We start from the raw sequence: 27,434 nt of genomic DNA, 5'->3' as shown, positions 1-27,434 counted from the left end.
TTAAATTGAGTCTGTGGGAATGAGGCCTTGGAACAGGTCGCGAACAATGTTATCCAGATTTGTCGACTCGGTTGGCTCGAAGTATTCCGCGAATGTCTCGTTAAGTAATCCCTCGTAGAACTGGTTCTGCATGAAACCCATGTCGTCGTGAATATTCATGTGCGATGAAGAAGATCCCTGGATGTTGTTGAACTCCTGCCCCAAGGTCTCCCATGCATCTGTGGAGAGTGTAGGATCAATCACTTGTTCATTGACCTGTGATGCAGAACGGTCACGCAAACCCTCCGATCGCCTATTTTTCTCTCGGATATATCGAACAGTTGATTTGCCCAGGTTATCCAATATGTCGCGACTATGTTTGGCGCCAGACCAATGCTCACCTGTCGCACCCAGAATGCTGAGGGATATGCTCAGGTCAGACATGAAAGCGTCTACACCCGTAGAGCGGGCGATTTCTGACACTGACTGAATGCAGTACAACAGAGTTATGGAACTGAGAACAAGTCCGTGGAAAGTAGTCCAGCTATGAACAAGCAGGTTCTTCTTGTACAGCAGGTCAAATAGCTGTAGGCTTTCACGAGCACTCTGATGGCACTTTATCAGGGCGTCTTTGGGGGGCTTGGGTATGGCAGGACTGGGTCTCAATAGAAGCATTCGCAGACCGTGGTATCGAAGTTGACAAGTCGTTCGCAGATACAACACATCAGGGTCACCAATACCTGGTATCTTGTCTGACCACTCTTCCAGTCGCTGAAGCATGGCGTTTTGCCAGTCGTTAATGTTAGTCACTCTAGGATAAGCATATCTAGGCGTGTCTCTTATGATGCTTTGCGCGATGTATTTGATCTCCGAGTTCAGCTTGGCCGCTTCGAATAAGTGAACTGCAAATGCCATTTCACTGGATGGTTCGGCGATTTGTTGTTGCCTCTGGTTCACAAGCTGCTCGTCAGACAGACCAAATGGCATCTTTCTCGTTAGTCTGTGTCATGGTTCAGCAGTATGGATAAACTTACGCGGAGCTCACACCCTTCATCGCGTAGTCCAATTGGTCGACCCATCATTGTCGCAATGATGCGATCGAAGGAGTAAATGACCCAGAAGATCCTGGCCCGCATCTCTTGATTAAGCAGACTGTAATCTGGTCCCATGCTGATGTTCCTTTGGAGACCTTGATCGACCAAGGCAGCGATGCAGTGATAGTTGAGATACCAGACATTGAGGCGAACACACGGGCTGTGTATGGTGAAGATGAGGAGCAAGACAAGACACTGAATTCCTTTCAACGAGTTCTCGACATTTAGTTCATCGAGATATTGTAGTGCGGAGAGGCAGTATGATTCTGCAGGGATGCGAGCTCTGGTTCGAGCAGAAAGGACAGCAGATCCTATCGCCAGAACCATAAAGACTTGGAAGTGGGCAGCAGGGTCCTGGCACTCTTCATCATAAGCCATATCCAGGTAGTCGTAAAACCTGTTTTGGTTCAGAATGGGATATTGTAAATTAATAGCGGTGAAGTATGCTTCGCACAATTGCATTGCCGTGTCTCTGGGAGGGAGTGGAAGAGGCCCCTGGAGAGCTTCAACCAGTCTTATAGGGAACGGAGCATTGCGATTCGCGCGACCAACGCTATCGTCTGATTTCGAGGCAGAGTCTAACAAAACCCGTGCTAGGAAGTAACCACTGGATGGGCCAATATATCGTGGATCTTGGTTCGTAGCAAGAGAAACCAGCCCAATCTCATGGGTCATGGCACTGGCTCCTGTGGGCTCCGAAGTAGATGTTACCGGCTGTGCTGCTGGCTGAGTTACCGGTGGATCATTTTCCGAATTTTGCACAATCTCAGAGCTCTGTTGAAGGGGCTCAGGTGCTGGTAGAGCAGAAGTGTCTGTAACTTCAGAGCTGGTGTCGTTCCAGGATTCTCCTATGTTGACGGGAGGACCTTGAGATAAGTCGACGTCGGGACAATTCGATCGGACAATTGACTCTAGCCAATTAATCCGGTTCGTCAAAGATGCGATGTATCTATATCATCAATTATTAACCATGATGGTAGGCTGTAAATGGTCTGGTCACATACTGTCGAGGTGCAGCATCAGCACGGGATGATTTCCCATCAACACATTCAGCGCCAGCGCTACGACAATTGCTACAGGTCGGCAACTCCAAATTACACTGAATATCGGCTTAGCAAATCGATGGATCCAAAGTTGGTGCTAAACGGACCTTTCTTTTCAGGCGTTGACACCGAGAACAGGCCATGCGTGTCCTAGGAGCACTCCGATCGGGCAAAGAGGCCTGATGGGGTCGCTTCCCATTGGAATTCCTCGCCCCGGGCATTTTCGTAATTCTGCCGGTAACGGATCGAGTTTCTCGGCATGTAAAGATGTGCTGAGTGTAAGGGATGTAGATGTGAGGATGGCAAAAATCCGTCGAGCGGGGAGATGCCGCTTTAACGCCTTTGAGAGAACGGGCTTTCCCCGCTCGTATTTCCAGTGACATCTGAGTATTAAAAGAATGGAGAGGATCGCTCAACATTAGAACCAACAAGAATTAAAACATCTTAGTGGTCTTTAAAACACTAGATTGAGCTCATATTGACTTATTCACTCCATCATGGCTGAAAACCAAGACTCCCAGAAGTTCCCAGTCGCTGCCTCAGAAGCACGACGCTTCGTCGAAGACGTCCTCAAAGGCAACGGCATCCCCTCTGAGAATGCCTCCATCATCGCCCGCTGCTTAGTCGCCGCCGATCTCCGCGGTGTAGACACCCACGGCATGAACCGCATCCCCTCTTATATGGAGCGTCTGCGTCAAGGCGTCCTCAACCCCAGCGCCCAGCCCATCCTCACCCAAGTCACGCCCGCCGTAGCTCAAGTCGACGGCCAGAACGGCTTTGGCTTTGTAGCTGCTCACAAGGGCATGGCAGCTGCGATAGAGTCTGCAAAGGTGTTTGGCATTGGTATGGCGAGCATCAAGCACTCTAACCATTTCGGCATGAGTGCTTGGATCGTGCAGCAGGCTCTTGATGCGAATATGATGAGTCTGGTGTTTACGAACTCTAGTCCTGCACTGCCTGCGTTTGGTGGAAAGAGTAAGCTGATGGGTGTTTCGCCTATTGCTTGTGGTGCGCCTGGTAAAGGACCTATGGAGAATTTCATTCTTGATATGGCGCCTTCTGTGGCCGCGAGGGGGAAGATTTACAAGGCGAAGAGGCGGGGTGAGAAGATCCCGTTGGACTGGGCCCTTGATGCTGAGGGTCGCCCAACAGATGATCCCGAAGCTGCTCTCGGTGGTGTCATGCTACCAATGGGCGGCCCCAAGGGCTCTGCACTGTCAATCATGATGGATGTCTTCTCAGGAGTTCTATCAGGTTCAGCTTTCGCTGGCCATGTCACTGGCCCCTACGATCCTTCCAAGCCTGCAGATGTTGGCCACTTCTTGGTAGCCATCAAGCCTGACCTCTTTATGAGCTTGGATGAGTTTAGAGAGAGAATGCAGTACCTTTACGAACGTGTTGTGGGGTCAGAAAAGGCTGCTGGGGTGGAGAGGATTTACTTCCCCGGTGAGATCGAGCAGTTGGCTAAGAAAGAGAGGGAGAAGACTGGTATTCCGCTTGTGCGAGCTGAGATTGATGCTTTGAATGCTGAGGCGAAGAAGGTCGGGGCAGAACCACTGAAGTTTTGAGCATGTGATTATAGGATTTTGATATCATTGTGAAAATTGGAGATCTTTTCTTTCAAAGAACCCTAATGTGATGAAACTTTTTGTACATCGCTTTCGCCTCATATGTTTGGCACCGGTCGGTGAGTGAGGAACTACCATTCCTCTCAACAGAGCAAACGAGTCTATTTAGCTGTAGTGAATTGCTCTAACCCTCTAATCCATGTATCTCATTGAGTCTTTGGCTGCGAACCCTTTACATACTTCGTATGCTGTCCAAGAGTAACCAACTTCAACCCCCCATCCTTCTCAACCTTTGATATCCTAATCGACGTAAACGCCACGCTGCCCCCAACCTTATCCGCCGTCGAAACAATCTCGACCGTATCCCCCAACCTCGCCGCACTTAGATAACTAATATGCATATCCACACTCGCACCAGTCGTGTCCCTCAGATCCCAGCTCGCAATAGCCAGACCAGTCGTGAAGTCAATGATGGTAGCTGATACAGCGCCGTGCAAGTTTCCACTGCTGTTTAGATGGTTCTCGTTCAGCACGAGGCGTGTTGTGACGCTGCCCTGCGTTGTGCTGATGAGTTCCGCCGAGGACATAATGAAGTTGTAGATGGGGCTTTTGGCGCGGAGACGGTCCATGAGGGATTGGACGTGAGCGGCCCTTTGGACTTCTGAGGACTCGACATCTGGGGTTTGAACACGAGTTGAAGGTGGCTCAGACATTGTGAAGAAATTGAAACTGGTATTGTTTTTTGTGAAGTTGTTTATGAGTTTTGTTCTTGAATGGTTTGTCTAGCTGAGTTCTTTAAGAGAAATTTCCTCATCGGGCAATTCCCGCCCCTCCTTTGATGAATATCCTCTCTTCCCGCATACCAACTCTTAAACCTTCTCAAAAACATCCTTCAGGTAGTCAAACGCACCCAATGGAACGCCCTGTGTGCGCATGATGCAATATGCACTCGTGAGGTGAAAATGGAAATTGGGGATTACATATTCGCTCACGTATCGCTGGCCCGTGAAGCGGAAGTTTCCCATCTTACTCTCCATTATAATCTCCTCATTTTCTTTACCGTTGATGACTTCAGGGTCCACGCCCTCAAGGACTTCAATTGTGCGGGTGATGCGTGCTTGGAGCTGTTCGAATGTTTGCTCGTCGTCTTCGAATGTGGGAATGTTTTGTGCGCCGAGACGGGAGGCGAGGAATTTGGCTGTGTTGGAGCAGGATTGGACTTGGTAGGGGAGTCTAACAAGTGTTAGTCGAGATTCGCATGAGAATCGAGTAACTTACCCTCTCATATCGGAAATCAGACGGTATGTCAGAAGGTCTTCATGCTTCATTTCCTTCTCATCGCAGAACTTGGCACCCTTCTGGAGCATGAAGGATAAGTTCTTGAGGTACTTGACCAGCACGGGAACGCTTTGTTGGTAGAGGGTTGTCATTTCACTGACTAAGGATTGATACAATGGGATGTTTATCCTTAAGACTATTAAACGGACATAATGCTAGTATATATACCAACCCCGCGACCTTTTTACTCTACTCGTCTGGCACAATCTCACATATTCGCCTTCAGATACTAGTGAGTCCGGAACGCTGACTGCAGCGTAGGATTTAGTGCTTATTGAATGAACTTTGACCACCCTCGAAACGTGTAAGCCGATTCGACATGATGCTGAGATGTCTGATGCCTCAATGACTATTGCCTAACACTACAGTTCTCTGTCACCAACGGGATCATCGGCTGACGGAACTGAGGCGCCGTGTAAGCTGACAGAGGATGCATAGATCCTCCATACTTACTTTAATCATAATTGATTTGTCATCGGTAGTTATTTCTCGGGAGGTCGGCGCATAATCTTGACCTTCCATGGATGTCGCAGGCCTCAGAAGTGCACTTGCATCGCAGTAGCCATATTAGTAGTCATTCATACTGATACGACAACAGCACGTGAATGATACGCCGAAACTTTACCAAATAATTTCTGAGTATCACTGAATCGAACTCGACCGACCTGAAGCGATGCGCACTGGTGTTCAATGTCTTGCTCGGGATATCTGTCGAGGCCCGATGAGGCTTTGGCACAGAAGCTCAAAACATTGACAGACGGAATGCATTCTATAACACAGTAAATCAACTAGATTTGACCAAATGAACGTATTTGTTCTGGAATTTCAACTTATGCTGAATAGGCACGATGAGGTCAATCATGGCTTCTAAGCCAAGCTTGTCATGCACCTCCTCCGAACCAACCCCGAACCCCCGCAGTGTCTTGGTCTGCAACAACCTTAAATCAACACCCTCATCCAACACAATCACAAACAACTTCTCAACGACTCAAAATGTCACTCCCAATTCTCGACCACTTCGCCATTCTTGTCTCCTACCAAACCCTCCAAACCGTAACCCAATCCCTCAAAGACTCCCTCCTCGTAATCGACGGAGGCGCCCATGCAGATGGCCTAACAGTCAACAAACTAATCCATCTCGCCGACGGCACATATCTCGAGTTCATCGCCTTCGTCGAAGGCGTAGACCCTGAGAAACGCCGTGCTCACCGCTGGGGAAACCTCGAAGAGGGGAAGATCGCAGATTGGGCTCATACACTGCCCAGTGAAGCGGATTACGCTCAGTTGCAGAAGCGCGTGGCTGATGCTGGGAATGGTGTTACGTATGGTGATCTCACTTCGCTACAGAGACACAGGCCTGATGGGGTTTTGATGAAGTGTCTTGTTTCGGTGGCGTTGAATGCGGAGGGCGGGAGGATCTTTCCTGGGACGGTGCCGTTTTGGTGTGTTGATGAGACGGAGAGGCATTTGCGATCGCCGTTCAAGGCGGAGAGTGGTGATGGGCTGCATGAGTATACCAAACATCCTTCGAATGCCCAGGGTGTATCGAAAGTCACTGTTCTACTTCCTGAGAAGGATATTGCGACATACAAGCCTGTTTACGATGCTATTCACAACCAGAACGCAACCTCTGGATCGGACGGGTACTCTTGGCCTTACGACCTACCAGCTGGACCTAACTCAGGAAGCAGCCAGGTCGTCCTATCGAAACTCGAAGGTGGAAATGGCAAGGCAGAGGTCAAGTTGACACTCCTGGGCACAAAGGAGAGCCCCAAGACCATCGAACTACTTCCCGGCTTAGTCATCGACTTTGAACGCACAGATTAGACAAAAACAATATCTATTCGGGTATCTAACAAATAAAATAAGAAGAACAAAATCCTCCCTATTCCAGCCTCAATACCAAGTCACCGTTCGCTAGCCCTTGCTGCAAAACCTCGACAGCTTCCAAATACTCATTCATTCTGGGAAGACTGTCCCTCTGGAGCATAACCTTGAACTTGAACCTCCCTTCAAAGTCCTCAGAGTACCATCTCTTCTTTGCGATCTGCGCCAGACGCTCCGAGATCTGATCGCAGATCCGCTGCAGCTCATCCCCCATAGGAATCTCCCGCACAACTTCATCGTAGATAGTTGGGTCTTCTGCAAGGTTTGTAGTCCAGTTATGGCGTCCCGCAGTGCCGTACGTGAGGAGCGTCTCTCTCTCTGTGAGTTCCAGTGTGGGTGTGAATAAGGGGACTAGAGCTGCGATGGAGGAGATTGTCTCGACGGCCATACAATTACCGCAGTTATGCGAGAGAACACCACTCTCTGAGAACGTAGGCGGGATTCTGTAAACGCCCTCCATTGTGGTTGGCATGAACTTACCTGAGTGGGGATGAGGACAATCTCTGTGAGGTGAGAAAACCTCACGGCAAGATGGACAAGTCAATATGGGGACTTGTCCTTCTTCCATTTCCTTCAAGGCTTCGTCGATCATGGTGTGGAGACACTTGTGTCCAAACATGTGACCGCAAGGTAAGATGCAAGCTCGGTGAGACCTGGTTTTCTCCTCATGGGTCAAGCCTTCATCGGGGCTAAAGGTGTGGTCGTGGCGAAAGATAGACATGTCATTGAGACAGATTCCGCACTCGAGACGGAGGTGGTTGAAGAGCTCTGGGTCTTCGATAAGGGAATCTCTGAGGCGAGGCCAGAATGGTGTTGTCCATGCTGGTCTGTTGGATTCGGGATCTTTGTGGATAATACTGTTGAGGGACATCTTGTTGATGGCGGTTCGGGACGACATGAACATTGGTGGTTCTTGTTAGTTGAGCACAAGAGATGATAAGTTCAGGAGAATGCAGTAAATCTAGAGGGAGAGGTATGCTTATCGAAGATAATTGAGGGAAATTATATTTATTTAGCTGCTTTAACTACTGATTCAATGTCCATTGCTGCTCGGCAGTGTCAATCAGACACTCACGAACATAGCCGTTGACAAAGATTGTTCTTGTTCACTCCCCTTTTAGGATGCCGAACAATCTTGACAATTTGTTGTTCTTTACTGTATCAGTGCCAACTGGCGATGAGACAAAGAGTACTATTGACTACCACTCCCAGTAGCTAAGCATATGTAGTAGACTGAAACTCGGGGAGTGCTAGTAAAGGCAAGGCCATGGCTGCATACGAACGGTACTCGGGCTTCACATCATGGAGAAGTTCGTCTTGGTATCACCATATGCCAGTGACTGATTTTTATTTATGATAACACTGGAAGTGCCCATTCTTGTGCTAAATGTTCACTTGCGCTCTGCCAGTGATCGAGTTACGACAGTGGCAGAAACGGCTGTATCTGATGAACAGCACTCCAGGCTACGAAGTGAATGGAAAAAGTAAACGGAATATAAACTAAACATTATTCCGTAGAGATGAAGTGTAATCTTTTCCTCCTTATCATAACCTCTCCATCCAGATCCTAGATCATCTCATCTATTCTAGATCACACACCCTTCATCATGCCCACCATGAATCCAGCCATGAACCCTGGATCCATCATCGACGCAATCCGCAGTGATCCAATGCCCATCACTGACATCTACTGGCCAGCCTTCAAAAAGGCAGTCGAGGATGATCCCCAGCAACTCCGCCCCATCGATCTGGCCTGCACCATCTGCACAGAGCAGATGTCAACGCAAGGATCCGGAAGTGGTTCCATCCATTGGATCCCGAAAACAGATCGCAGAATCTCTCATGACGCCCAGATCCTCCCCTGTGGCCATATGGTAGGCGGCAGCTGTCTCATGAACTGGCTCGACAGACAGTCCGAACAGTTTCGAGGAAGAGAGTCCTACTCGTGTCCTGTCTGCAACACTGCGATCATGTATCATCCCGAGTGCGGGCACTTATGCCATGGTCAGCGAATCCCACACTTGGTCGCCGACTATTCTAAAGTCCCTCTTGTTCTGAGTGAGGGTGGCTTCATCTACGCTCGATGTGCCGGATGTGAAATCCAGTATACATTTTCCGAGATGACCCAGTACACTGGTATCTACAAGTGGGAAGACGAAGTCGAGTCCACCCAACAGTACATCTCCCTTGGCTTTTTGGACCCACGCCCTGGCGGGTTCCTGTATATGGATGGTTCTAGAGACCCCAAGCGACCTATTTGTGAGCGCGTGCGAAGACTCCAAACTCCAGAGGAGTTGAAGACTATCTGGGAAGCCTATAGAAAGGTTTGGGTGCTGAAGTTCAAGACTTTTTGGATTTCGCATGATTTTTCCAATGTAGGTCTGTGTCTCTACTTGATGAAGACTATGAAGCCACTTCCCCAAACGCCCAAGACACAGGGCTTCTTTCGTCGTGTCTTCTCTCGAGGATCATCTATCTAATATGTTGGTTGATGAGTATATGAAGAGTTGTCATGTTTTAGAGCTCAACAATGGACTGTGAGCCGAGCCGCTTAGGTCTCTTTGTTTTTATGACTGGCATTTTGTATTTGCATTTTGTGGTATTATGATTGATGACGAGACAGACTGGTCCTGAGCTTAAGGTAATCAGATTTAGGAAATAAAACTGGATGTTAGACCAGAACTTGATGACACTTTTACCATGTATGAATCGTGATAATTCTCATGAACTTCAACATATCGAGGGAAATCGGTATAGAAACTTGTTTAGGGGCTACGACAGTACCTGAGATAAATGCATCTGTCGTCACTGTGACTACTTGATTTGAAGACGAGGACAACGCAGAATGAGTTGACTCTGGACCAAATATAACTATCAGAAGATTTCCATGTATTTCTGTGAGTTTTTTACTCTTGAGTAGTTACTGAATATATTGTCCTGATTTGGCGTATCGAGATGCGGATGGTGCTTTAGTAAAGTACCTACCAACACAAACCCCTTTTGGCAAGCAATCACTTACATCACCCACCCGCTTACCTCGTCTACTTTTTCTTTCATCGCATGTATTTCCATATTTTGGGTTGAATTCTATTTCTCATGCGTATTCGTGGCTAATCGCGTCTGGTGTTGGAAGGTCAGCAACACTGCTAGCTCAAGTTACACTTGCCAGTGGCAGCCCGTGATTCATCACCAAACGAATTTATTTATCCTTTGTTTGCTTTGATCTTTTCCTCCAGCACGTGCATAACTCCTCTTTTAGACCTCATCGTCTCACCTTTCTCCTCTCATCAACAACTTCATACTCTCGACTCGTCATCTTCCGCCTGCGTAACCATGCATGAACCTACAATCCAAATCATCACTCGCCCACCAGAGCCGCCGGATCCTGAGCCCAAACCTGAACCACTAGTCGTCTGGCGGGATGGAAACGGAAAGATTTACTTTCGCCACAATCCAACGCTTCCTATCCTGCGATATCCCAATAGCAAGGCGGCGATAGAGAAGTCCGATGACGATCCAAGCAAATGCAAGAGTTGCACTCGCGAGTGTCTCGTTGCTATCCGTAGGTATCTCCTCTGTCATTTCTCTTCTCGTCTGGCTAACTCGCACAGCAAACGAAGAAATGGAGAAAGAGATCCGTGAACTTGTGCTTGAGAATGACAAAGACGATGAAGATCCCGAACCCAAGAAGCCCAAGTACAATTTCGACAGGGAAATGGCCATACTATCCAGAAAAGGTGCCAGCAAAGTCGACAACTACAAAGCCGGCAAGAGGAATAAGAACAAGAGAGAGACCATTGAAGGTCTCTTAAAGGAGCGGGACGAACTCAAGAAAGAGAAAGTCGGTCTTTCAAAGGAGAGATCGGCCCTGATCAAAGCACTAAAGGTCAAGAAAGCAAACAAGATCAGAGACGAAACACCCGCCAACATCACAGAAAAGAACATTGCAGAGATGAAGAAACTCTCCGAGTTCATCAGCGCCAGAATCAAACGGTGGAATAAACACGACGAGCCCAAGAGTGAAGTGATGGCGAAAGAGGACACCAAGTATACCCTCGAGCAACTGTACAAGCACCTCCCAAACTCTTTCGTCGACTTCGAATATGAGGAAGAGATAGACGTGTGCCGTGTCTTGGACTTGCCCTGTTATGGGAGAGCGTTTGGTGAGGATATTGAGGACCATCTGCATGGACCAGAGCATATGGTAAGTAATTCACACAACCCCTGGAGTTCACTTTCTCTAATGCTGTTAGGCCTGGGATCAGTCGATGAAGGGGAAAGTTCCGCTCTATCTTCAGTACAACCGTGTGAAGCGGGAGGTCGATAATGGTCTTTCATACCAGGAAGGCTTGTTGGCGGAACTTGTTGTTGACCCTTACTCTTACTAGGTCAGAAGCAGACGTTAGAGACAGTACATGGTGGAGCTTAGTTAAGAAACAAGAATTCAATAGCTCAAAAGAGTCTATTTTTGCCCCCATTACCAAGTCTTGCAAGTGACCGCCGACGGCACTCGTGTAGATCCCATGTAGTGTTACAGTACAAATGCGTCCCGCTAAATAACCCAGGAAACAAAAGAAACAATGTTCGGTATGTACCAATGATCCATATAGCGCCGTCCCAATTCTCCCAATGCGTGATTCTTTAATCGGCACGCGATCCGCTGCTGTGGCGGGCACGCTTTCGTCCGCTGCTTGTGGCGGGATGCATCTTGTCGTTGCGCTCCCTCTTGAGCTTGTCGTCCAAGACACGGGCTGAACACCGTTAGCACAAAAATCTCCCCTCTCCAAGCCCGCGAACATACTGAGAACATCGTATCCGAACTGGGGGTGCTCCAAACACAGAGCCTTGAACTCCTCTTCCGCCTCGGCGCGCAGGGTGTGCGAGCGCGTGGCCCAGAAGCTTGCGACGGGGGCGCGGATGGTGGTGTCGTCGTTGCTGGTGTAGGCGTAGACGTAGCGAGCGTATGCGATCTCGCCCTTGGCTGTGGAGTTGACGCAGTGGATCTTGGAGCTCGAGAGGCCCTTGAGACCGGCGACGCCAAACTTCTCGGCGAGGGTGTAGATGCGGGCATGCTTGAGGAGCTGGTCGCCGCTGTTGTCGACCGAGGGTACTGAGGGGTCGGACTCGAGGACGCGCTGGCCGGGAAGCTTCTTGGGGAAGTATTCGCCTGTGTAGAGGTATTCGAGGAAGCTGCCGACGGTCTCGATGTCGTAGTCGGGTAGCTCAATCTGACGAGGCTGTAGGTGGGGTTAGAAGGGGTCCATGGCTAGATATTGCTCGCGCAAAGGTTCTGGAGCACTGACGCCGCCGTCCTCGACAAATCTATCGCAAATGTCCTTGAAGTAGGGACTTTGTGTCAAAAGTCCCTGATGTGCTGAGAGGATAGATTGGTCGCCAGATCCGATGAGGAGGGTGACGATTGGGCTCATGAGATAATTTGCAAAGGTAACTCTAGGCTCTGCGATCTCAGAGTCGGCGAAAGGTAGCTCGGTGTTGTCGGCATTCTCATTCTCCTCGCCCTCTTGGGTAGCCTCTGGCGCAGTATCCTGGGTGTTCTGGGTCTCAGACATCTCAACATCGCCGGTGGGCTCGACCGAGTCCTCGTGCTGATCGGTGGGCATGATTGCTAATGAATTAGAAGTCCATTTATAAGGGAGTGATTAATTCAATCGCTTAAAACGAGCGGAATTGGTGCCGGAATCAGTGACTTAAAGATGGTTCAAATGATGGTTCCTGAGCGCATGTGGATTCGCGTAAACGTGAGATCCAGTCTTGGTGGGCAGCTTCGGCTCCACGCTAATCCAAATGCGGAAGTGAGCTTGGCTGAAGATGATGCCTCGTGCGCAAGGCATCACTGCATGATCATCATGACTAGTATCTACCCTACACCAACCGCTCAGGAACTGCCGACCCTGCCGCTATCGGTGCCCCGCCCCCACTAACATCTGAGGCGTCTTCATTTGGCAATCGATAAAAAGTGACTCCGAAGCAAACACCTTTCCACCAACCGCCCTTCCATTGTTCTCCTTCTTTGTCCTCAAGCCACCAATCTGTCGTGATATTCGGGGATAATCACTATAAGGATGTGTGCAGCACATGTAAGAACACCTCTTTATCGCATTCCCCATCCATCAGCTTCACCGAGACTTAATGGCCCATACTAATCTTCCACACCAGCTTGATATACGGCCAACTGCCGATGAAGCTCGAGCTGCCTTCAACCAAGAATGGACTCCTACGACTCAACCCACGCTTCTCCCCGTTTGCGCTTCTGCTCCCGCCGATCTATTGACTCCTTCAGCTATCTATCTTAAGCTGTCATCGGGGTAAAGACTACAATGCTTCCACCGCCGAACCACCCTCTGACTCACCCCTTACAGCGCAACTGCCGAATACTCATTTCTCCTCGAGAGTGCGACTGGAAGCACAGAGACGGTTGGACGATATAGTTTTATTGGTGCCAGTAAGCTTCTTTGAGACTCCTGTGCTGGACATCCTCTGAGTCTCTCTTCTAGACCCGCGAAAAGTACTGGCCACTGGCGACGGTTACGAACATAATGGCGACCCTCTCAAGACCCTAGCGGCCGAACTTTCCAATGATCGAGTTCTAGATATTCCTTCGTTGGCGCTTCCAAAGTTGTCTGGTGGTGCCGTTGGATACGTCTCATATGACTGTATCAAGTACTTTGAGCCCAAGACTGAGCGTCCACTCAAAGACAACCTCCAGATTCCCGAGGCTTTGTTCATGCTGTTCGACACCATTGTCGCCTTGGACCACTTCCGCTCGACATTGACAATTGTCACACATATGAAGTTGCCCAAGAGCCCCTCCGACGACCTTCAACTTGCCTACGACGAGGCCTGTGAGACACTCCGAAAGACCCTCGACATCATCTACCAGCCCGAGACTCCCTTACCTGCCCAAACTCTCAGTGAGCAATCAGAGTCAGAGCAGCAATATTCTTCAAACGTTGGCCGCAAAGGTTACGAAACATTCGTCAAGGAGCTCAAGAAATACATTGTCAAGGGAGACATCATTCAAGCCGTGCCTTCACAACGGTTCCGCCGAAGCACCAAACTTCACCCCTTTAACATTTACAGAACTCTCCGAACACTCAACCCCTCACCTTATGTGTTCTTCCTCTCATGCGCCGACTTTCACATCGTTGGTGCTTCGCCGGAGTGTCTGATGAAGACTGATGGATACGCCCCGTTACCCTCGGACTCACGATTTGGCTACTCAGCTGCCGAAGCTCGATCAAGGCCCCGTATCGTCAACCACGCAATTGCCGGTACAATCCACCGTGGAAAGAATGCCGCTGAGGATGATAGACTCGCTGCCGAGCTTTTGGCTTCCAAGAAGGACAGAGCTGAGCACGTCATGTTGGTGGATCTCGCCCGCAACGACGTGAACAGAGTCTGCCACCCCACAACCGTCAAGGTTGACCGGCTCATGAGAATTGACCGCTTCTCCCATGTTCAGCACATCACCTCCGAGGTTTCGGGAGTTCTGCGTCCCGAGTGCACGCGCTGGGATGCTCTGCGTTCCATTTTCCCCGCGGGAACTGTCTCTGGCGCACCCAAGATCCGAGCTATGGAGCTCATCTACGACCTGGAGCAGGAGAAGCGGGGTATCTACGCCGGAGCTGCAGGATGGTTTGGATACGACATTGTGCGCGTGGACGAGGGCAGCAAGCCTGAGGACAAGGTTTTCGTCGACGAAGGACCCATGGACACGTGCATTGCCATCCGGACCATGCTCGTCAAGGATGGCGTGGCATATATGCAGGCTGGCGGTGGTATCGTCTACGATAGTGACCCTACAGATGAGTGGATGGAGACGATGAACAAATTGTCCGCCAACCTCCGCTGTGTGGAGCTGTCGGAAAGGTACTTTGGCGATGGGGTGAGCACTAAGACCGTGGAGGAGATTATTGCGATTGAGAGGCGGAAGGGAGAGGAGGAGGTAAAGGAGGCTGAAAATTAGGGCATCTGCATAGAAGGATTTCTGATAAAGGATAGAATCAATTGGTACTCATTGGCGCGCTTATTGTGTTCAAAGTCGTTTATTTCCTTGTCATTGCCATCCCCTGCCGGGGTAGTGTTCACGACAGAGGTTGTTCAAACGGTCATTGTTCTGGCCGAACCAAGTGAAAGCAAAACAACGCCATGAAAGTCACAGTTCAAGTTTAACTCACAATATGGACCGTGAACATTGGATGCGCCTGACTTCAGCCACTGCATTAGATGTGGCTATATAATTAAATGATTTGATGCCAACTCTGTAGCAAATTCATCTCATCATCACCATCGCCCTCTCACTCTTCACTCCAGGTAAGTCTTGCACCAAAAACAGATCACAAACACAAAAGGTAAGTCTACACAATACGAACTACATCTCGTCTCACTTCATCAGTCAGTTATCACTGGTAAGTACCCCTTTTCGACATGTCTCATCCTTCTAAGCCTCTCCCCGAAGCCTTCTGGCCAACTATCAAACAGGCTATAGACAAGGGTAGCAACACCAATTCTGACAACCAGGCCATCACACCTCAATGCCCCATCTGTATGGAGCCACTCCCAGTGAAATCATTCCCTACCGAAGGTGAGTTGGATGCTGAGGTCTTGCTCTGCGGTCATGTTCTCTGCCAGCCATGCCGTGAAACATGGGAGCAGAGTGAGTTGGGAAACCGGTGCCCTGCGTGCCGAACCACTCTCATCTGCATTCGGTGTGAAGTAAACGCGATCCCCCTCACTATCCCCAAGAATGGCGAAGGATCTAGTCTTCCCCCAGGTATTCCTGAGGGCACTCAAAAGTTTTGTCCTGACTGTCAAGCTGAGGTTGAGTTTCACAGGGCCGTTGAGAACGGTGAGTGGCCTCGTAATCTAGATGACTTGGAGCCTGGGTTTGTCAGCCTCTTCTACCATGTTGTTAATGACATTGAGAAGGATGGCGGTGTTGCTACAGAGGGCAGGGTTCAAGAAGCGGTTTCTGATACCATCATGCAGGAGTTTTCAAACATGATGGAGAGTCGTCGCATGGTTACGCTTGGCCGGGGGAATACACTGCGACAGGCGAATCCATGGTACGCTGAGAACAACAGCCATCAGGAAAACCGTCGTGTGGGGGTTATCGGCTTTGACTCGGACGATGACCCGGAGCCTCGTGCAAACACTCCTGCTGGTGTCCCTCATCTGGTTCGAGATCCTTTTGTGCTCAGGGTGGGTGATAGTATTGAAGTCCAGCATAATCCACCACTGCTACGAACTGGTTATGCCCGCCCGGGCGTTGCCCCTGGCATGATACATGCGGTGTATTCGCCGCCTCCTAGGTCCAATGGACCATCTGGTGTCCAGAACGGCGTCGCGCGTCCAGATTCAGCAGCACCACGACCCGACAATGTAAGCCCCATTGTCCGAGCAATTTGGGGACCAGAGGTAGGAGGAGAAAGAAGAGCTCGAGGAGAAGTAGAAGCAGTGCCTCGAGACACAGATGAACTGATGAGGGCTTCAAGGCAAGTACCGTTTCCTGTCTTTGCACCTCCCAGCGAAGCAAGACAGACAGCTGGATCAGCTGAAGATGATAATAGGCAGCCACCCGATGCTGACGAACTTAGACGCTGGGCTGAGTTTCTAGCACGGGAGGGCAATTCTTCTCCAGCGACAGGCGAAGCGGCCAGACCAGCTGCAGGGTCTATGGCAGATCAGTCTCGTTCTGCAGCTCCCAGAGCAGCATCACAGACAACAGCAAGACCAGCTCGAAACCATCCAGAGGGGTCGGCGGCTGCAATTCTTGAGCAATTCAGGCCCTTGAATGACCTCTTAGAACGGCGTTTTACTAGACCAGCTGATATGCCTACCTTTGACGAGCTTGTTGATAATGCGGATGCGTATACGGCTGCCCACCTTAATGATGATGCATGGCCCCCCCGAACATATGCGGAGTATGTGGCAGCGGACAACGATTATCTGAGAAGGATTGTGGAGAATAGAACGGCTGCATCGTCGTCCAGTGCCTCACAGAACTTGAGCTCTATGGATCAGGACGACAGCGCTGAGATGTCATCAAGCGATCAGCCCGTCTCCGAGCGCTGAGGATCCCCGATACGATATCCACAGTGGAAAGACGCGTGTAAGTCATGGGCATGATGATATTGCATGCGGGCCGTGGTAGAGTAGGCGAAAGACGCTTGGACCGAGATATGGATGGGACGGCACGGCACGGGAAACGGCATCAAGGACGGAGTACGGATTGACTGGGAAAGTTATTCGTGACTTTGACTTTGAATTTATGCGGCGAACCGGAGTTTTGGATCAAGATCAACCCGGGATAAATTAGATTGATTGATACTGAACTGAATCATTAGTCAGTCAGTGCATACGTAGGCAAGTTGACGGAGAATAAACAAAGACAAAAAGGTCTAAGAAATGTTTCAAGGGGCTCGGATGTGCCGTCAGAGCCGTTTGAGTTTATTGGTATCAGTCGATCCCTTTAGTGAATGAGAAGAAACCCGTGACACGCAATGGAATTAGGAAATAAGAGAAACAATGCTATGTATGCAAATCGTACGTCAGCTAGGCGCGTGGACTATTGTTTGAGGCTGCAAGCAACATATGCGGATAGTTCAGCCACGTAATTCAGGAAGAGCGAATACACGTATGATTCGGATATCGGCTCCAGAGCGAGAGTGATGTTCAGTCCATGACTCGAAATGCGAAATATATATGCCGATAGTTGGAAATATAAACGAAATACAGTGAGGATAGTGAGTGAAGAGAGGGAAAAGTGGGCAAATAGCATCATCTCACCGCGCCGTGCCGGTATCCGATCGCGCCCAATCGACCCCGGCAAGTCGGCACGTCGACATCCACCTTTTCTAAACGCCCAGTTTTTAGTCTGATATTGGTTTGCATGGTATTTACGAGGGAGCATATGAACGAACAGACACAATAGCTCAGATGCAGAGGATAACAGAATAGAAGAAGATATACAGATATAGAGTGTTGAATGGTGATATTTTACCGTCTACAATCACACATCGTTCATACCTTGACATTTGTGCTCAGATATCTTGTCTAAATTAGATGCATGTCACTCCAACTCGCTTCTCGGCACCACAAATTCCTCTCCAAGGGGGGGCCAGGCCATTCCCCAATCCCACCCTCCACTCAACCTCATCCGCTAGTGGACAAGCCTGTTGCTGTCTCGGAAGTACGGCTTCATCGTCTTGCCTATTGAAAGTTGCCTTGCCTTTGAAACTGCGGCGCCTCTGGGGCCCTTTCAGGTGCCGTCTCTTCCAGACTTTCGCACTCTTTTTTCGCCTTCTTTCCCCTTGGCTCGCGCCTAAAAATAATACCTACCCCCTCCCAGCCCAGCCCAGCCCAGCCCAGCCCTGGGGCTTACTTACATCTATCTACCTGTTGTTCCCCCTGCCTCTCTCATCCTCTCTCGCTTTTTCGGTTCCTGCTTTTAGACGGCCACCCCCTCCCGCTTCTTCTCGCGCTGTGCTCCCCCCCGTTTACAAATTCCTGTAACTGAACTGGACCTGGACCTGGGGGCTTGGCTTGAACTTCCATTTAAGCCAAAGGGGGCCTAGAAGCCTCTGCCAAGAATTTCCATCCCGTCTACTTCAGGACCCTTTGGCCTTTACATCACTTACATCTGCATCTTGATTTGAGCCTCACCTCACTACAAATCAATTCGTTTCGTTGCTTCTTTCGACAATTGATTACCTAACACTGGGACCTTCACCATTGAATGATACCGCGATAGATGCCTTCCGCTCTGCAGGCCGACATGGACATGGATCCCGCCGTTGTCGGCCTCCCTACCACAACCGCCATTACAGGCCTTCTAGACGTCGGCGCTGCTGCCATCGACATCCTCAGCGACCTCAACATCTCGCCGCAGCACGACACCGCCATCCTCAACATCCTCCTCCGCGAGGTCAAGGAGTGTCGATCCTCCGTCCACGCCTTCTACAAGACCCTCAACCTCATGGAGAACAACCAGATCCCTTTCCCCGCCCGCGCCGCCTGGATCTCTCTCGACACCCTCGTCGCCACCCTCACAGACACCGTCCTCGCCTTCACACGCCTCTCGTCGCTATGCTGTGCCCTCGACGAGCAGTCCAATAGGACCACGCCTGAAGATGCCGCCAAGCAGTTCGAGAAGAGGATCAAGGCTCTGTGTGCGAGGTTGAGATGGCATAATCTTTCGTATGCTATGATGATGACTATAGTCAACTGGTAAGTTAAGCGACGCAGCACACGGGCCGCTAGATGAACAAGTGCATTCTTTTTGCTAACACGTGCCAAAAAAGCCCGGGGGAAAAGGACGCAAAGAACAGTCGCGACGAGCTGGCGCATCGCGTTGCGAGACTTCTCACATTCAACGTCAACCTCTCTGCTCGATTGCGACAGAGTCGCCCCGGATCCTCGGCTGCCAAGACAACGGGACCGGGCACCCAGACCCCCGATAGCCCCGAGATCACCCCCGCCAATGTGGGGCACAGACCCGCCCCCTACTCCGGAACCCTCTCAAAGCTCACCACCCCAAAGGCTCTATCCAAGGTCATTCTGCCCATCGAGCTGAGGGAGCTGCGTGATGATTTTGAGTACTACACCGAGATGATTCCCTCGCAGACTGGGAGCTGTGAGTTTCCAACTGGCGGTGTCTTGATGGGAACTCCGTATGATCTCGCTTCAGCTCGATGAGACCCATTATCAATCAGTAACTATCAATCTATCCCTAGTGGATCGTCATCTTATTAGATGAAAACTTGCAAAGTCGGTGTTTAGGTGGGAAATAGTGCGAGGCATCTCAGGCCATGTCTGGCTACAGGACCGGTTGGAGGACTTAGACGGGCATTTTTACCAAACGGTTATTACGTGTAATGATGTTTTTTTGTTTTCTTGCGTCGTTTCACTTGGAGTCGATTTAGCTAGGCATTTGCAATTTCAACGTAGAGATATCCATTCAAATTAACCAATCACCCATTACTCATTGTGCTGTGCTATGCTATGCTATTCTTGCTACTCGATTCTAACGAAGAACTCACTCCCGTACTTAAATGTAGAGCTTGCTACCGTGGTACTTGGTCTTGTCAGAGTAACCCTGGGCAGACGTCTCAATCTCTCGCTCGGGGAAACCCTTGAACGATTTGGCGTATGTTGCAACGGAATGGGCGATGAGCTGTTCTGTGTTAGTGTCACGGTTTCTGAACAAGACATTGGCTGGGTGCGACTTGCCTTGGTGTTCACCTCCCACGCGGTGTAATTCACATTGGTCAGATCATCCCCGATCTGGTGGTAGTTCTTATCATACCAGACACCGGCTTCACCGCCAAACATCTCTACCTCGTCCTCTGTCTTGACACCCTCGGCACCTGTGGCGATACCACCAGCGGGGATACCACCACGGATGAAACCATCGTAGTCACTGCGACCATCGAAGGGGATGAAGGTGTAGTTGAGGCCCTGCTCCTCGTACCAGTTGACATACAGATCGCGCAGCTCCTCTGAACCCCTGGGGTTCTCGGCGTTGGTGGCGTTGTAGATCTGGTAAGCAAAGTTGGGGCTGGCCATCATGTCGTAGTCCATGAAGAGACGAATCTTGCGGTTCTCATCTTCAGGGAGAACGGACACATAGTGGTCGGAGCCGAGGAGACCTTCTTCCTCGGCGGCCCACCAGGCGAAGCGGACGCAGTTGTTGACACGGTACTTGGTCAGTTGGACGGCGACCTCGAGCACAGAGATACTGCCGGATCCATCATCGTTGATACCAGGTCCCTCGGCAACACTGTCACTGTGACCGCCGAGCATAACACAGTTCTCGGGATCACCACCACGAGTCTGGGCGATGATGTTCGTGGTGGAAATGGTCTTGACCTCAGCGTCAATGTAAGCAATGGCATCGACAGTCTCGCCATCCTTGAGCTTCTTGGCAACAGCTTTGCCCTCTTCACCGCCAAGACCAAATGTAGCAACATGGTCAGGCGAAGGGGTGCCGAGAGTTCCATGAACCTCGTCCTTCTCGTAGTTATACACAACGGCAGCAACAGCACCCGCTTTACCAGCATTGCCGGACTTTGTGCCAAAGGGGCACGTTCCACGGAGGACGAGAGCAATGTTGCCCTTGACGGCCTCGGGATAATCGGACTCGTCGCATCCTTCGTTGTCGACGAGGACAAGCGTTCCGTGGACGGGCTCCTTGTTCTTAGTCGGAGGAGTCAGACCCATGGGCGATGCCTGCTTGGGAACAGAGTCGCCGATGACGAGACGCGACTCGAAGACATTGCCCGAAACAGCGGGGAATTGCTGGTTCGAGACGGAGTAGTAGCCGCCTAGCTTGGCGAGCTCAGCATGGATGTACGACAGCGTACCGAGATGGCCTTGAGAACAATCAGTCATTACGTTCATGATAACAGTCCGATCTCGGAGAACGTACCTTCGCTGCCGATGACACGAGTCGGATGTCCATACTCCTCCTCTCCATTCTTGGCAATCTCATACAGATCCTTTGCTCTAGCCTCAAGGTTCTCAGGCTTGATGCTCTTCTGCAATTCCTTGGTATCGACCAGAGGAAGATCATCGCCGAAGAGATTCCAAGAGAGCTTGGGGACTTGAAGGTTAAGAGGGATCTGAAGAGCTGACACGCCCTGGAGAGCGGCCGTGGCGGCGACTAAGCAAAGGCCCTTTGTCGTCATGTTGAGGTTTGTTGTTGTGAAGGAGAGAGGGAGGAGGATGGAAGGGGAGGGTTCTGGTTAAGACATGGTCCTGACTGGAGCCCAGGTGATACAAGCTTGTGACGTGATGATGCTGGGACCTGGAGCTATAGGCTCCTAGCTCACTGTAGCTTAGCTTGGTTGCCCTGCCAGGAACCCGAGGCATTGCTTATCTTTGCCCTAGTCCCCGCGATTTGTCTCAGCTGTGTCTTGGCGATGATCGACGACAGCTACCCTGGACTTTGATGGCACATTGAATCGATCTTGATTGAGAACAAAAGGTACTGTACGCCAACTATTTCTTCCCATAGATGGATATTTACTCGTAGAATTTAGCTACTAGCTGCATTCATTTACTGCAGGGATCTTCCTTTGTCGTCGGCATATCGAGAACATTGAGAATCGATGCATCTACCCGCCTCGCATTAGTTTCACAACAGCCAATAACGGAAGACAGGGAGGTACATCGTGCAAGAAACACGAAAACCTCCAAGTTTTAAGTGAGCTAAAGTATTGAAGAAGCCTAATATAAAGCTCTCCTAAATCTGTACTGAATTATCCTAAATCTATCTACGTCATTTATCCTCAAGGATAGAGCTCCTGTGCTCTCTTGCCTCCCCTTGGCATCCCATGGCCGAGCGCAGCGTAGAGGGCCGAATCATGCATGCTTTGGTGTTTTCCCTACAATTTGGCACCGTAAACCTAATACTCGATCAAACCGTCAACTGCCTTGTACACCGACTTGGCAACAGACGATGTTGACAAAATGTGAGAAAAGCGTAATAGATGAATTTACTGCATACAAAGTCGATTTAGGACAAGTTAGCAATAGGATGAAGTTGCCAAAATCATCGTGATGTGAGAGGCGCCACAAGTCCATGCATACTAGTCCGAATACCTTCCTTTGACAAGTCCAGAACCGCCAAGCATACCTCCATGTGCAACCCAAAAACCACACGGTGTAACAATGAGTATCGTTTTAGGCCATTAGACATCCACGCATCACAGCCCCCAACTCTGTACTCCCATCTCCATTGGGTTACCATGCTTACGCCCAGCCTACCCAGATGGACCATCAAGATACCGTCAGCTCACTCAGCGAGCAAGAATAGATAAAGTGCTGACACAGCCTAATAACGCTGACGCTGTAGTTAAATTGAACTCAGACTCGAACTTCATCTTCTCTCATCACGTTTCATCTCAAGTCGGGACGAGAACTCAGCATGCATCCTGCTTATACACTGTATATCGGGCTTGAAGCTCGTGTGACCGAGTGGAAGAACGACATGTATGCGACTGTCAGTAAACGGTTCAGTGCACCCACTGATGCACAGTATCAGGTAATTTGAGCCATACCACGAAGGAATGCTTGCTGATGCTGAAGTGGTAGGTTGATGAGAAGAAGCAGATGACTACGGAGAAGCAAGTTGAAGAAGGGAGATCGGAGAAGGAATTGCTGGAACAGAAATATGCCAGTCAGATATGATCAATCAATATGTGGTTCGGAAACGACGAAATCGAGTTGTCAAGTTGTTTATTCTGTCTTGCTTATTGTCAACCAATCCCTCACATCGAAGCTTTTATACATACATTTTGAATTCCTACCTCTACCTTTGAACTGCTCCCTTTATTCTTACCGAAACACAATCAAGGAATGCTCATCTTGACATGATCCTGCTTCTTCGTAGCCCGTCCCCCAAATCCCCACCCAATCTGATGCGCAAGCTGGATCTCAACATCCAAATCATCAGCCCAAGCCCACACCAACCCAGGATTCTTCTGGAACATCCTCCCAGCCGCAATGAGATCCAACTTGACACCATCTTCCTTTCCAGAGATGATCTCCTCAGCGAGTGTACCGGTCTTGATGCTGCCTACTGAACTAACAAGCATCTTATCACCAACAGCCTTCTTGATGTGCTTCGCGAACCTGACTTGATAACCTGGACCGCCTTGAACCTTCTGCTGCGGGTGATTTCCGCCGCTAGATACATCAATAACATCAACGCCGCGCTCAGCGAAGAGGCTAGCGAGCTTCGCGGCTTCGTCGACAGTCCAGCTCTCGCCGGTGTACTCAGGGTTAGTATCCAACCAATCCGTCGCACTGATCCTCACAAAGAGCGGCATCGTCTCAGGGATAACAGCACGAACCTCCTCAACTAGCTCAAGCGCCAGTCGCGATCTGTTCTCAAAACTTCCACCATACTGATCCGTTCGCTTGTTAACGCTTGGCGTAAGGAACGAGCTGACCAGATAGCCGTGCGCAAAGTGAAGCTCGATCACGTCGAAGCCAGCGGTGACGGCGCGGTTGGCCGCTTTGACGAAATCTTTCTTAAGCTGGTTGATCTCCTGGATGCTCATGCTGCGCGGGGTGGGCATGTTCTCGTTGAAGGGCTCGTCGCTAGGGCCAACGACATCGTCGGGCCAGCCGTTGACCTCCTCGGTGGCTGTGGCGCCGGCGCTGAGCCAGGGTGCTACGCAGCTTGCTTTGCGGCCTGCGTGGGCGAGTTGAATGGCGATGTTGGTGTTTTGGCTGTGTGCAAAGTCGACGTTTTTGCGAAGAGTGTCGACATGGGCGTCGAGCCAGATACCAGCGTCCCTGTGATGATTAACAAAAGAGCCACAGCAAGTTTTGAGAATATACTTACTCAGGTGTAATTCGGCCATTAGCTTGGACGGCAGTTGCTTCAAGCATCATAAGCCCCGGCTACGAAGGTTAGCTTCGATCATGTCACTGTTCGAACGCCACTTACACCACGCTGAGCCATACCGCCATAATGCGTAATATGCCAAGGCGTCATGAACCCTTCATGACAAGAATACTGACACATAGGGCTGACCCAGATTCTATTCTGCATAGTGACGTTTCGAATCTTGAGTGGTTGGAAGAGTCTAGGAACTGGTCTCCCATCGCTGGGTTGGATGGCTAAACCAGGCGGAGGATCCTGCTCGGGAGTGAAGAAGGGAACGCCCTTTGCAGCTTTGTTGACGATGGGATGGCTGCATTTCTCAGTCTTTGCGGGAGCAGGGGTTTCGGGTCTTGACACAGGAATGCCGTGGTGAGGATGGCAGATGCGGTTGGTGAGATATGCAGCCATGGTGATGAGTGTTGAGATAGAGTTGTTATGCTTAAGGATCCTTGAGAAACCTCATCTTGGGAATTGGGGAGAGCAATCTATATACTGGTTCATGACGGTTCAATGACGTTGTGATTAGAAATCTTTGACGTTGAGTTTTCGGAAAGCTCCAGATCTACGGCATGCAGGGCGCGAATCTTCACATCGACGACGGGCGATGAGCATTGGTTCTTTCGATGCATTGAAACATTTATAATGAATAACGTTGTCCAGAGGGTGGGTCAGTTATCTAAAATAGGCCCCTTGGTCTAGCAATGCCGTTAAAACAAAAGTATACAATTATAAATCCCGCTCGCCTCAAAAAAAAGAAGTCATGCTCGGTCCGAATTATGTCCAACAGTTCTCCACGTATGTCCATCATGGGTCGAAGAATCTACTGTTCACCCTACGAAGCCTTCCGCTTCTTCGATGGCCTGAGTCTTGTTCTGTTGAAGGACCCGTTCGCCCCATCAAGCCTGATGTGCTGTGTCGCTTCCGGCCCCGCTCGACCTCTTCCGTTTCTTCTGTGTCTGTCTTGAGATTTCCAAAACTCTTGCGGCACCTCACTTTTCGTTCATCATCAGGATCTAAGAATCGATGGATTGTGCGATGATCGAGAATGCGCTCCTCTTTGTCGTGCGGCCCGGCCTTGTCCGTCTTGGGCCAGATGTACCCGTAAAGCTTCGAGTGCCGTTCGCAGCGAGGGCATGAAGCTCGTGTGAAGTATGCGTTCTGTTGTACAAAGTAACCGTCGCAGATGGTGCACTGGATCCAGGCCATCTCAGGTTCTGATAAGAGTAGCGGTGTAAGGAGGTAATCTCCGGGCACTCGCACTCTAGATGGAGGCGTGTCCTGCTTATAGACACGACGCTGATATTTCTTTCGTTTTGGCTGATCCTCATCAGCCACTTGACTGTCTTCGACAGTTTCGATACTGGTTGCAATAGGCTCGGTTGGTGGAGGTACCACAGTTGCTTCCTTGAGCTTCTCCGGTTCAGGTTCACCCTCAACCTCGGACTCTAGAGGAGCGTTTAGAATGGCCTGGATAGTCATACTCTCAAGACCACTGCGACGGGTTCTCTCTCTTGTCATTTCAGCTGCCTGCTGCGGTGATCGAGAACCTTGACTGCTCTGCGGCGAAACTGGTGCCCCCTCTGTCTGTTGACTGCCCTTGTTCGCATTCCCTTTCAACGGAGTATGTCCTAGAGGCTCCGGAGTTTCCTTCTCTGGTGAAGTGACATCTGTCTCGACAACACCGCTTGAAGATTCACTGGCAGTGACAGATGTACTGCGCGACGAATCGTCGATGATAATTACAGTCTTCTCAGCCGAGACCTTTTGTCGCTTCGCCGGAGTTTTGGGCGGTGTTGCTAGGCTATCGTGTTGTCGCTTTCGATTATTAATTTGCTCGGCGGGCGGAGACCTGACAGACGATGAATCGCGAGCTAGCTTTGATCCTCTTGAAGTCGCTTTTGTAATCCGTGGTCGCATATCAGGAGTGACTGATGGTGTTCGTGAAGACCCAGAGATACTGTCATCTCTCCGTCGTCGCCGTAATGAGTAACCTTCTGACTTTTCCTGCTCAATACTAGTCTTCACTGGCACTGTGCCCTCTTCTGGTTCCCACGCATTCTGTAAAAGATCCTCGCATGTCTTGCATAAACATTCGCAGTTGTTGTCCCCGAAATAGTTGTCTCCGTAAGTAACCGTAATCTCCTCCCCTGCCTCAATGGGTCTTGTTGCGACAATCTCGATTCCTGCATGGCTCGTCCTCATAAGTTTGGCATTTGCATCGCAATCGTGGTTCGCAAAGCGGGCAGGGCCCATAAACAGGCTGGTGCACTTGCTTCGTGAGCTGACCACAATGCTAAAGTCCTTCTTCTGAGATGAGATGGCCTTTTCCTCCTCTGGCGTGATAATGACTTGAACACCGGATAAATATTTGATGGCCTCGTTGCGTCGGATAGGTCGTCTGGCTGTTACGGCAGCCTCGTGAGTAACAATTGTGTATCGGTTTGTCGAGCTGACCTCCCACGGACAATCTGGAAGGTAGATTTGAACATATCGCCTAAGATGCCGTCGGAAATTCTCCTTTTCATTGTCGGTCTTCAATCCATTGTGAAACCGCTTCAGCCCGTTGGTTGTCAGCAATCGCTTCTCAGCACTTTCCAAGTCCTTCTTGAGAACCACCTCCTCTTGCAGGATCTTAGCGATCTCCTCCTCCCTCACCCCTCTGGATGGATGATATGATGTGCGGTTTTTGGGGACCGTTGTCCAGTAAAAGACCTGCCTGTGTTAGAGTCGCATTGCCTCATGAGCGATGCTCAGCCGTAAACCACTCACATGATCGACCAGGGCGTCAGTGAGAATGTCATCATATGCTGACACTTGTGCCAACGTCATGCGCGGCTTTTTGGCAGCCGCTTTCTGTGATGGAGGCATTTTGCCTAATTCAATTCCACTCCCAAGCCAGTCCTGCTGCGTGAAGCTGCCGTCCAAGGAATAAAAGAGCGTACGTGTCCCTCGAAACTAGCTGTAAAAGTCCAAGCGAGAAAGAGCGGAGATGTAGATCCTTGGCCCAGTATATGAGAGCCTTGCCAAACGATGCTACAATTGAAGCCTTCAAATTCTTGCAGAGCAATGCGCAGAAGTTGGAAAGATAGAAGCCAAAGTTAAGCGCTTT

The 27,434-nt window shown here is 50.1% G+C and overlaps 16 protein-coding genes across 16 annotated transcripts; 8 read left to right on the top strand and 8 right to left on the bottom strand.

The window, feature by feature from the left end:
- FPRO_05278 (uncharacterized protein) lies at window positions 1-2,337 on the bottom strand (the record flags this gene model as incomplete). The annotated part of the gene is made up of 4 exons (XM_031230878.1): window positions 1-966; window positions 1,014-2,022; window positions 2,078-2,172; window positions 2,224-2,337. The coding sequence occupies 4 exons, from the start codon at window positions 2,335-2,337 to the stop codon at window positions 1-3; spliced, it is 2,184 nt and encodes a 727-aa protein (XP_031080971.1).
- A 276-nt stretch (window positions 2,338-2,613) lies between these two features.
- On the top strand, window positions 2,614-3,684 carry FPRO_05277 (uncharacterized protein; the record flags this gene model as incomplete). The annotated part of the gene is made up of 1 exon (XM_031230877.1): window positions 2,614-3,684. One exon carries the CDS (start codon window positions 2,614-2,616, stop codon window positions 3,682-3,684), a length of 1,071 nt encoding a protein of 356 aa, XP_031080970.1.
- Window positions 3,685-3,890: 206 nt separating this feature from the next.
- FPRO_05276 (uncharacterized protein) lies at window positions 3,891-4,397 on the bottom strand (the record flags this gene model as incomplete). The annotated part of the gene is made up of 1 exon (XM_031230876.1): window positions 3,891-4,397. One exon carries the CDS (start codon window positions 4,395-4,397, stop codon window positions 3,891-3,893), a length of 507 nt encoding a protein of 168 aa, XP_031080969.1.
- A 156-nt stretch (window positions 4,398-4,553) lies between these two features.
- Window positions 4,554-5,114, bottom strand: FPRO_05275 (uncharacterized protein; the record flags this gene model as incomplete). Its single annotated transcript, XM_031230875.1, has 2 exons — window positions 4,554-4,917; window positions 4,963-5,114. The coding sequence occupies 2 exons, from the start codon at window positions 5,112-5,114 to the stop codon at window positions 4,554-4,556; spliced, it is 516 nt and encodes a 171-aa protein (XP_031080968.1).
- A 901-nt stretch (window positions 5,115-6,015) lies between these two features.
- Window positions 6,016-6,849, top strand: FPRO_05274 (uncharacterized protein; the record flags this gene model as incomplete). Its single annotated transcript, XM_031230874.1, has 1 exon — window positions 6,016-6,849. One exon carries the CDS (start codon window positions 6,016-6,018, stop codon window positions 6,847-6,849), a length of 834 nt encoding a protein of 277 aa, XP_031080967.1.
- Window positions 6,850-6,907: 58 nt separating this feature from the next.
- Window positions 6,908-7,813, bottom strand: FPRO_05273 (uncharacterized protein; the record flags this gene model as incomplete). The annotated part of the gene is made up of 1 exon (XM_031230873.1): window positions 6,908-7,813. One exon carries the CDS (start codon window positions 7,811-7,813, stop codon window positions 6,908-6,910), a length of 906 nt encoding a protein of 301 aa, XP_031080966.1.
- Window positions 7,814-8,516: 703 nt separating this feature from the next.
- On the top strand, window positions 8,517-9,389 carry FPRO_05272 (uncharacterized protein; the record flags this gene model as incomplete). The annotated part of the gene is made up of 1 exon (XM_031230871.1): window positions 8,517-9,389. The coding sequence occupies one exon, from the start codon at window positions 8,517-8,519 to the stop codon at window positions 9,387-9,389; it is 873 nt and encodes a 290-aa protein (XP_031080965.1).
- An 853-nt stretch (window positions 9,390-10,242) lies between these two features.
- FPRO_05271 (uncharacterized protein) lies at window positions 10,243-11,297 on the top strand (the record flags this gene model as incomplete). Its single annotated transcript, XM_031230870.1, has 3 exons — window positions 10,243-10,471; window positions 10,521-11,113; window positions 11,163-11,297. The coding sequence occupies 3 exons, from the start codon at window positions 10,243-10,245 to the stop codon at window positions 11,295-11,297; spliced, it is 957 nt and encodes a 318-aa protein (XP_031080964.1).
- Window positions 11,298-11,550: 253 nt separating this feature from the next.
- On the bottom strand, window positions 11,551-12,530 carry FPRO_05270 (uncharacterized protein; the record flags this gene model as incomplete). Its single annotated transcript, XM_031230869.1, has 3 exons — window positions 11,551-11,660; window positions 11,711-12,146; window positions 12,213-12,530. The coding sequence occupies 3 exons, from the start codon at window positions 12,528-12,530 to the stop codon at window positions 11,551-11,553; spliced, it is 864 nt and encodes a 287-aa protein (XP_031080963.1).
- A 462-nt stretch (window positions 12,531-12,992) lies between these two features.
- FPRO_05269 (uncharacterized protein) lies at window positions 12,993-14,896 on the top strand (the record flags this gene model as incomplete). The annotated part of the gene is made up of 4 exons (XM_031230868.1): window positions 12,993-13,007; window positions 13,087-13,235; window positions 13,290-13,372; window positions 13,425-14,896. 4 exons carry the CDS (start codon window positions 12,993-12,995, stop codon window positions 14,894-14,896), a joined length of 1,719 nt encoding a protein of 572 aa, XP_031080962.1.
- A 461-nt stretch (window positions 14,897-15,357) lies between these two features.
- FPRO_05268 (uncharacterized protein) lies at window positions 15,358-17,004 on the top strand (the record flags this gene model as incomplete). Its single annotated transcript, XM_031230867.1, has 1 exon — window positions 15,358-17,004. One exon carries the CDS (start codon window positions 15,358-15,360, stop codon window positions 17,002-17,004), a length of 1,647 nt encoding a protein of 548 aa, XP_031080961.1.
- Window positions 17,005-18,706: 1,702 nt separating this feature from the next.
- FPRO_05267 (uncharacterized protein) lies at window positions 18,707-19,626 on the top strand (the record flags this gene model as incomplete). Its single annotated transcript, XM_031230866.1, has 2 exons — window positions 18,707-19,158; window positions 19,233-19,626. 2 exons carry the CDS (start codon window positions 18,707-18,709, stop codon window positions 19,624-19,626), a joined length of 846 nt encoding a protein of 281 aa, XP_031080960.1.
- A 352-nt stretch (window positions 19,627-19,978) lies between these two features.
- Window positions 19,979-21,617, bottom strand: FPRO_05266 (putative APE3-vacuolar aminopeptidase Y; the record flags this gene model as incomplete). The annotated part of the gene is made up of 3 exons (XM_031230865.1): window positions 19,979-20,104; window positions 20,173-21,302; window positions 21,359-21,617. The coding sequence occupies 3 exons, from the start codon at window positions 21,615-21,617 to the stop codon at window positions 19,979-19,981; spliced, it is 1,515 nt and encodes a 504-aa protein (XP_031080959.1).
- Window positions 21,618-22,858: 1,241 nt separating this feature from the next.
- On the top strand, window positions 22,859-23,121 carry FPRO_05265 (uncharacterized protein; the record flags this gene model as incomplete). The annotated part of the gene is made up of 2 exons (XM_031230864.1): window positions 22,859-22,975; window positions 23,026-23,121. The coding sequence occupies 2 exons, from the start codon at window positions 22,859-22,861 to the stop codon at window positions 23,119-23,121; spliced, it is 213 nt and encodes a 70-aa protein (XP_031080958.1).
- Window positions 23,122-23,282: 161 nt separating this feature from the next.
- FPRO_05264 (uncharacterized protein) lies at window positions 23,283-24,733 on the bottom strand (the record flags this gene model as incomplete). Its single annotated transcript, XM_031230863.1, has 3 exons — window positions 23,283-24,234; window positions 24,284-24,342; window positions 24,389-24,733. 3 exons carry the CDS (start codon window positions 24,731-24,733, stop codon window positions 23,283-23,285), a joined length of 1,356 nt encoding a protein of 451 aa, XP_031080957.1.
- Window positions 24,734-25,129: 396 nt separating this feature from the next.
- Window positions 25,130-27,193, bottom strand: FPRO_05263 (putative Histone-lysine N-methyltransferase SET9; the record flags this gene model as incomplete). The annotated part of the gene is made up of 2 exons (XM_031230862.1): window positions 25,130-27,037; window positions 27,095-27,193. 2 exons carry the CDS (start codon window positions 27,191-27,193, stop codon window positions 25,130-25,132), a joined length of 2,007 nt encoding a protein of 668 aa, XP_031080956.1.
- Window positions 27,194-27,434: the final 241 nt, after the last annotated feature.

This window comes from Fusarium proliferatum, assembly GCF_900067095.1.
Source record: "Fusarium proliferatum ET1 genome assembly, contig: FPRO_scaffold004, whole genome shotgun sequence".
Classification (NCBI taxonomy): Eukaryota; Fungi; Ascomycota; class Sordariomycetes; order Hypocreales; family Nectriaceae; genus Fusarium; species Fusarium proliferatum.
This window is presented reverse-complemented; position numbering and strand designations above follow the sequence as displayed.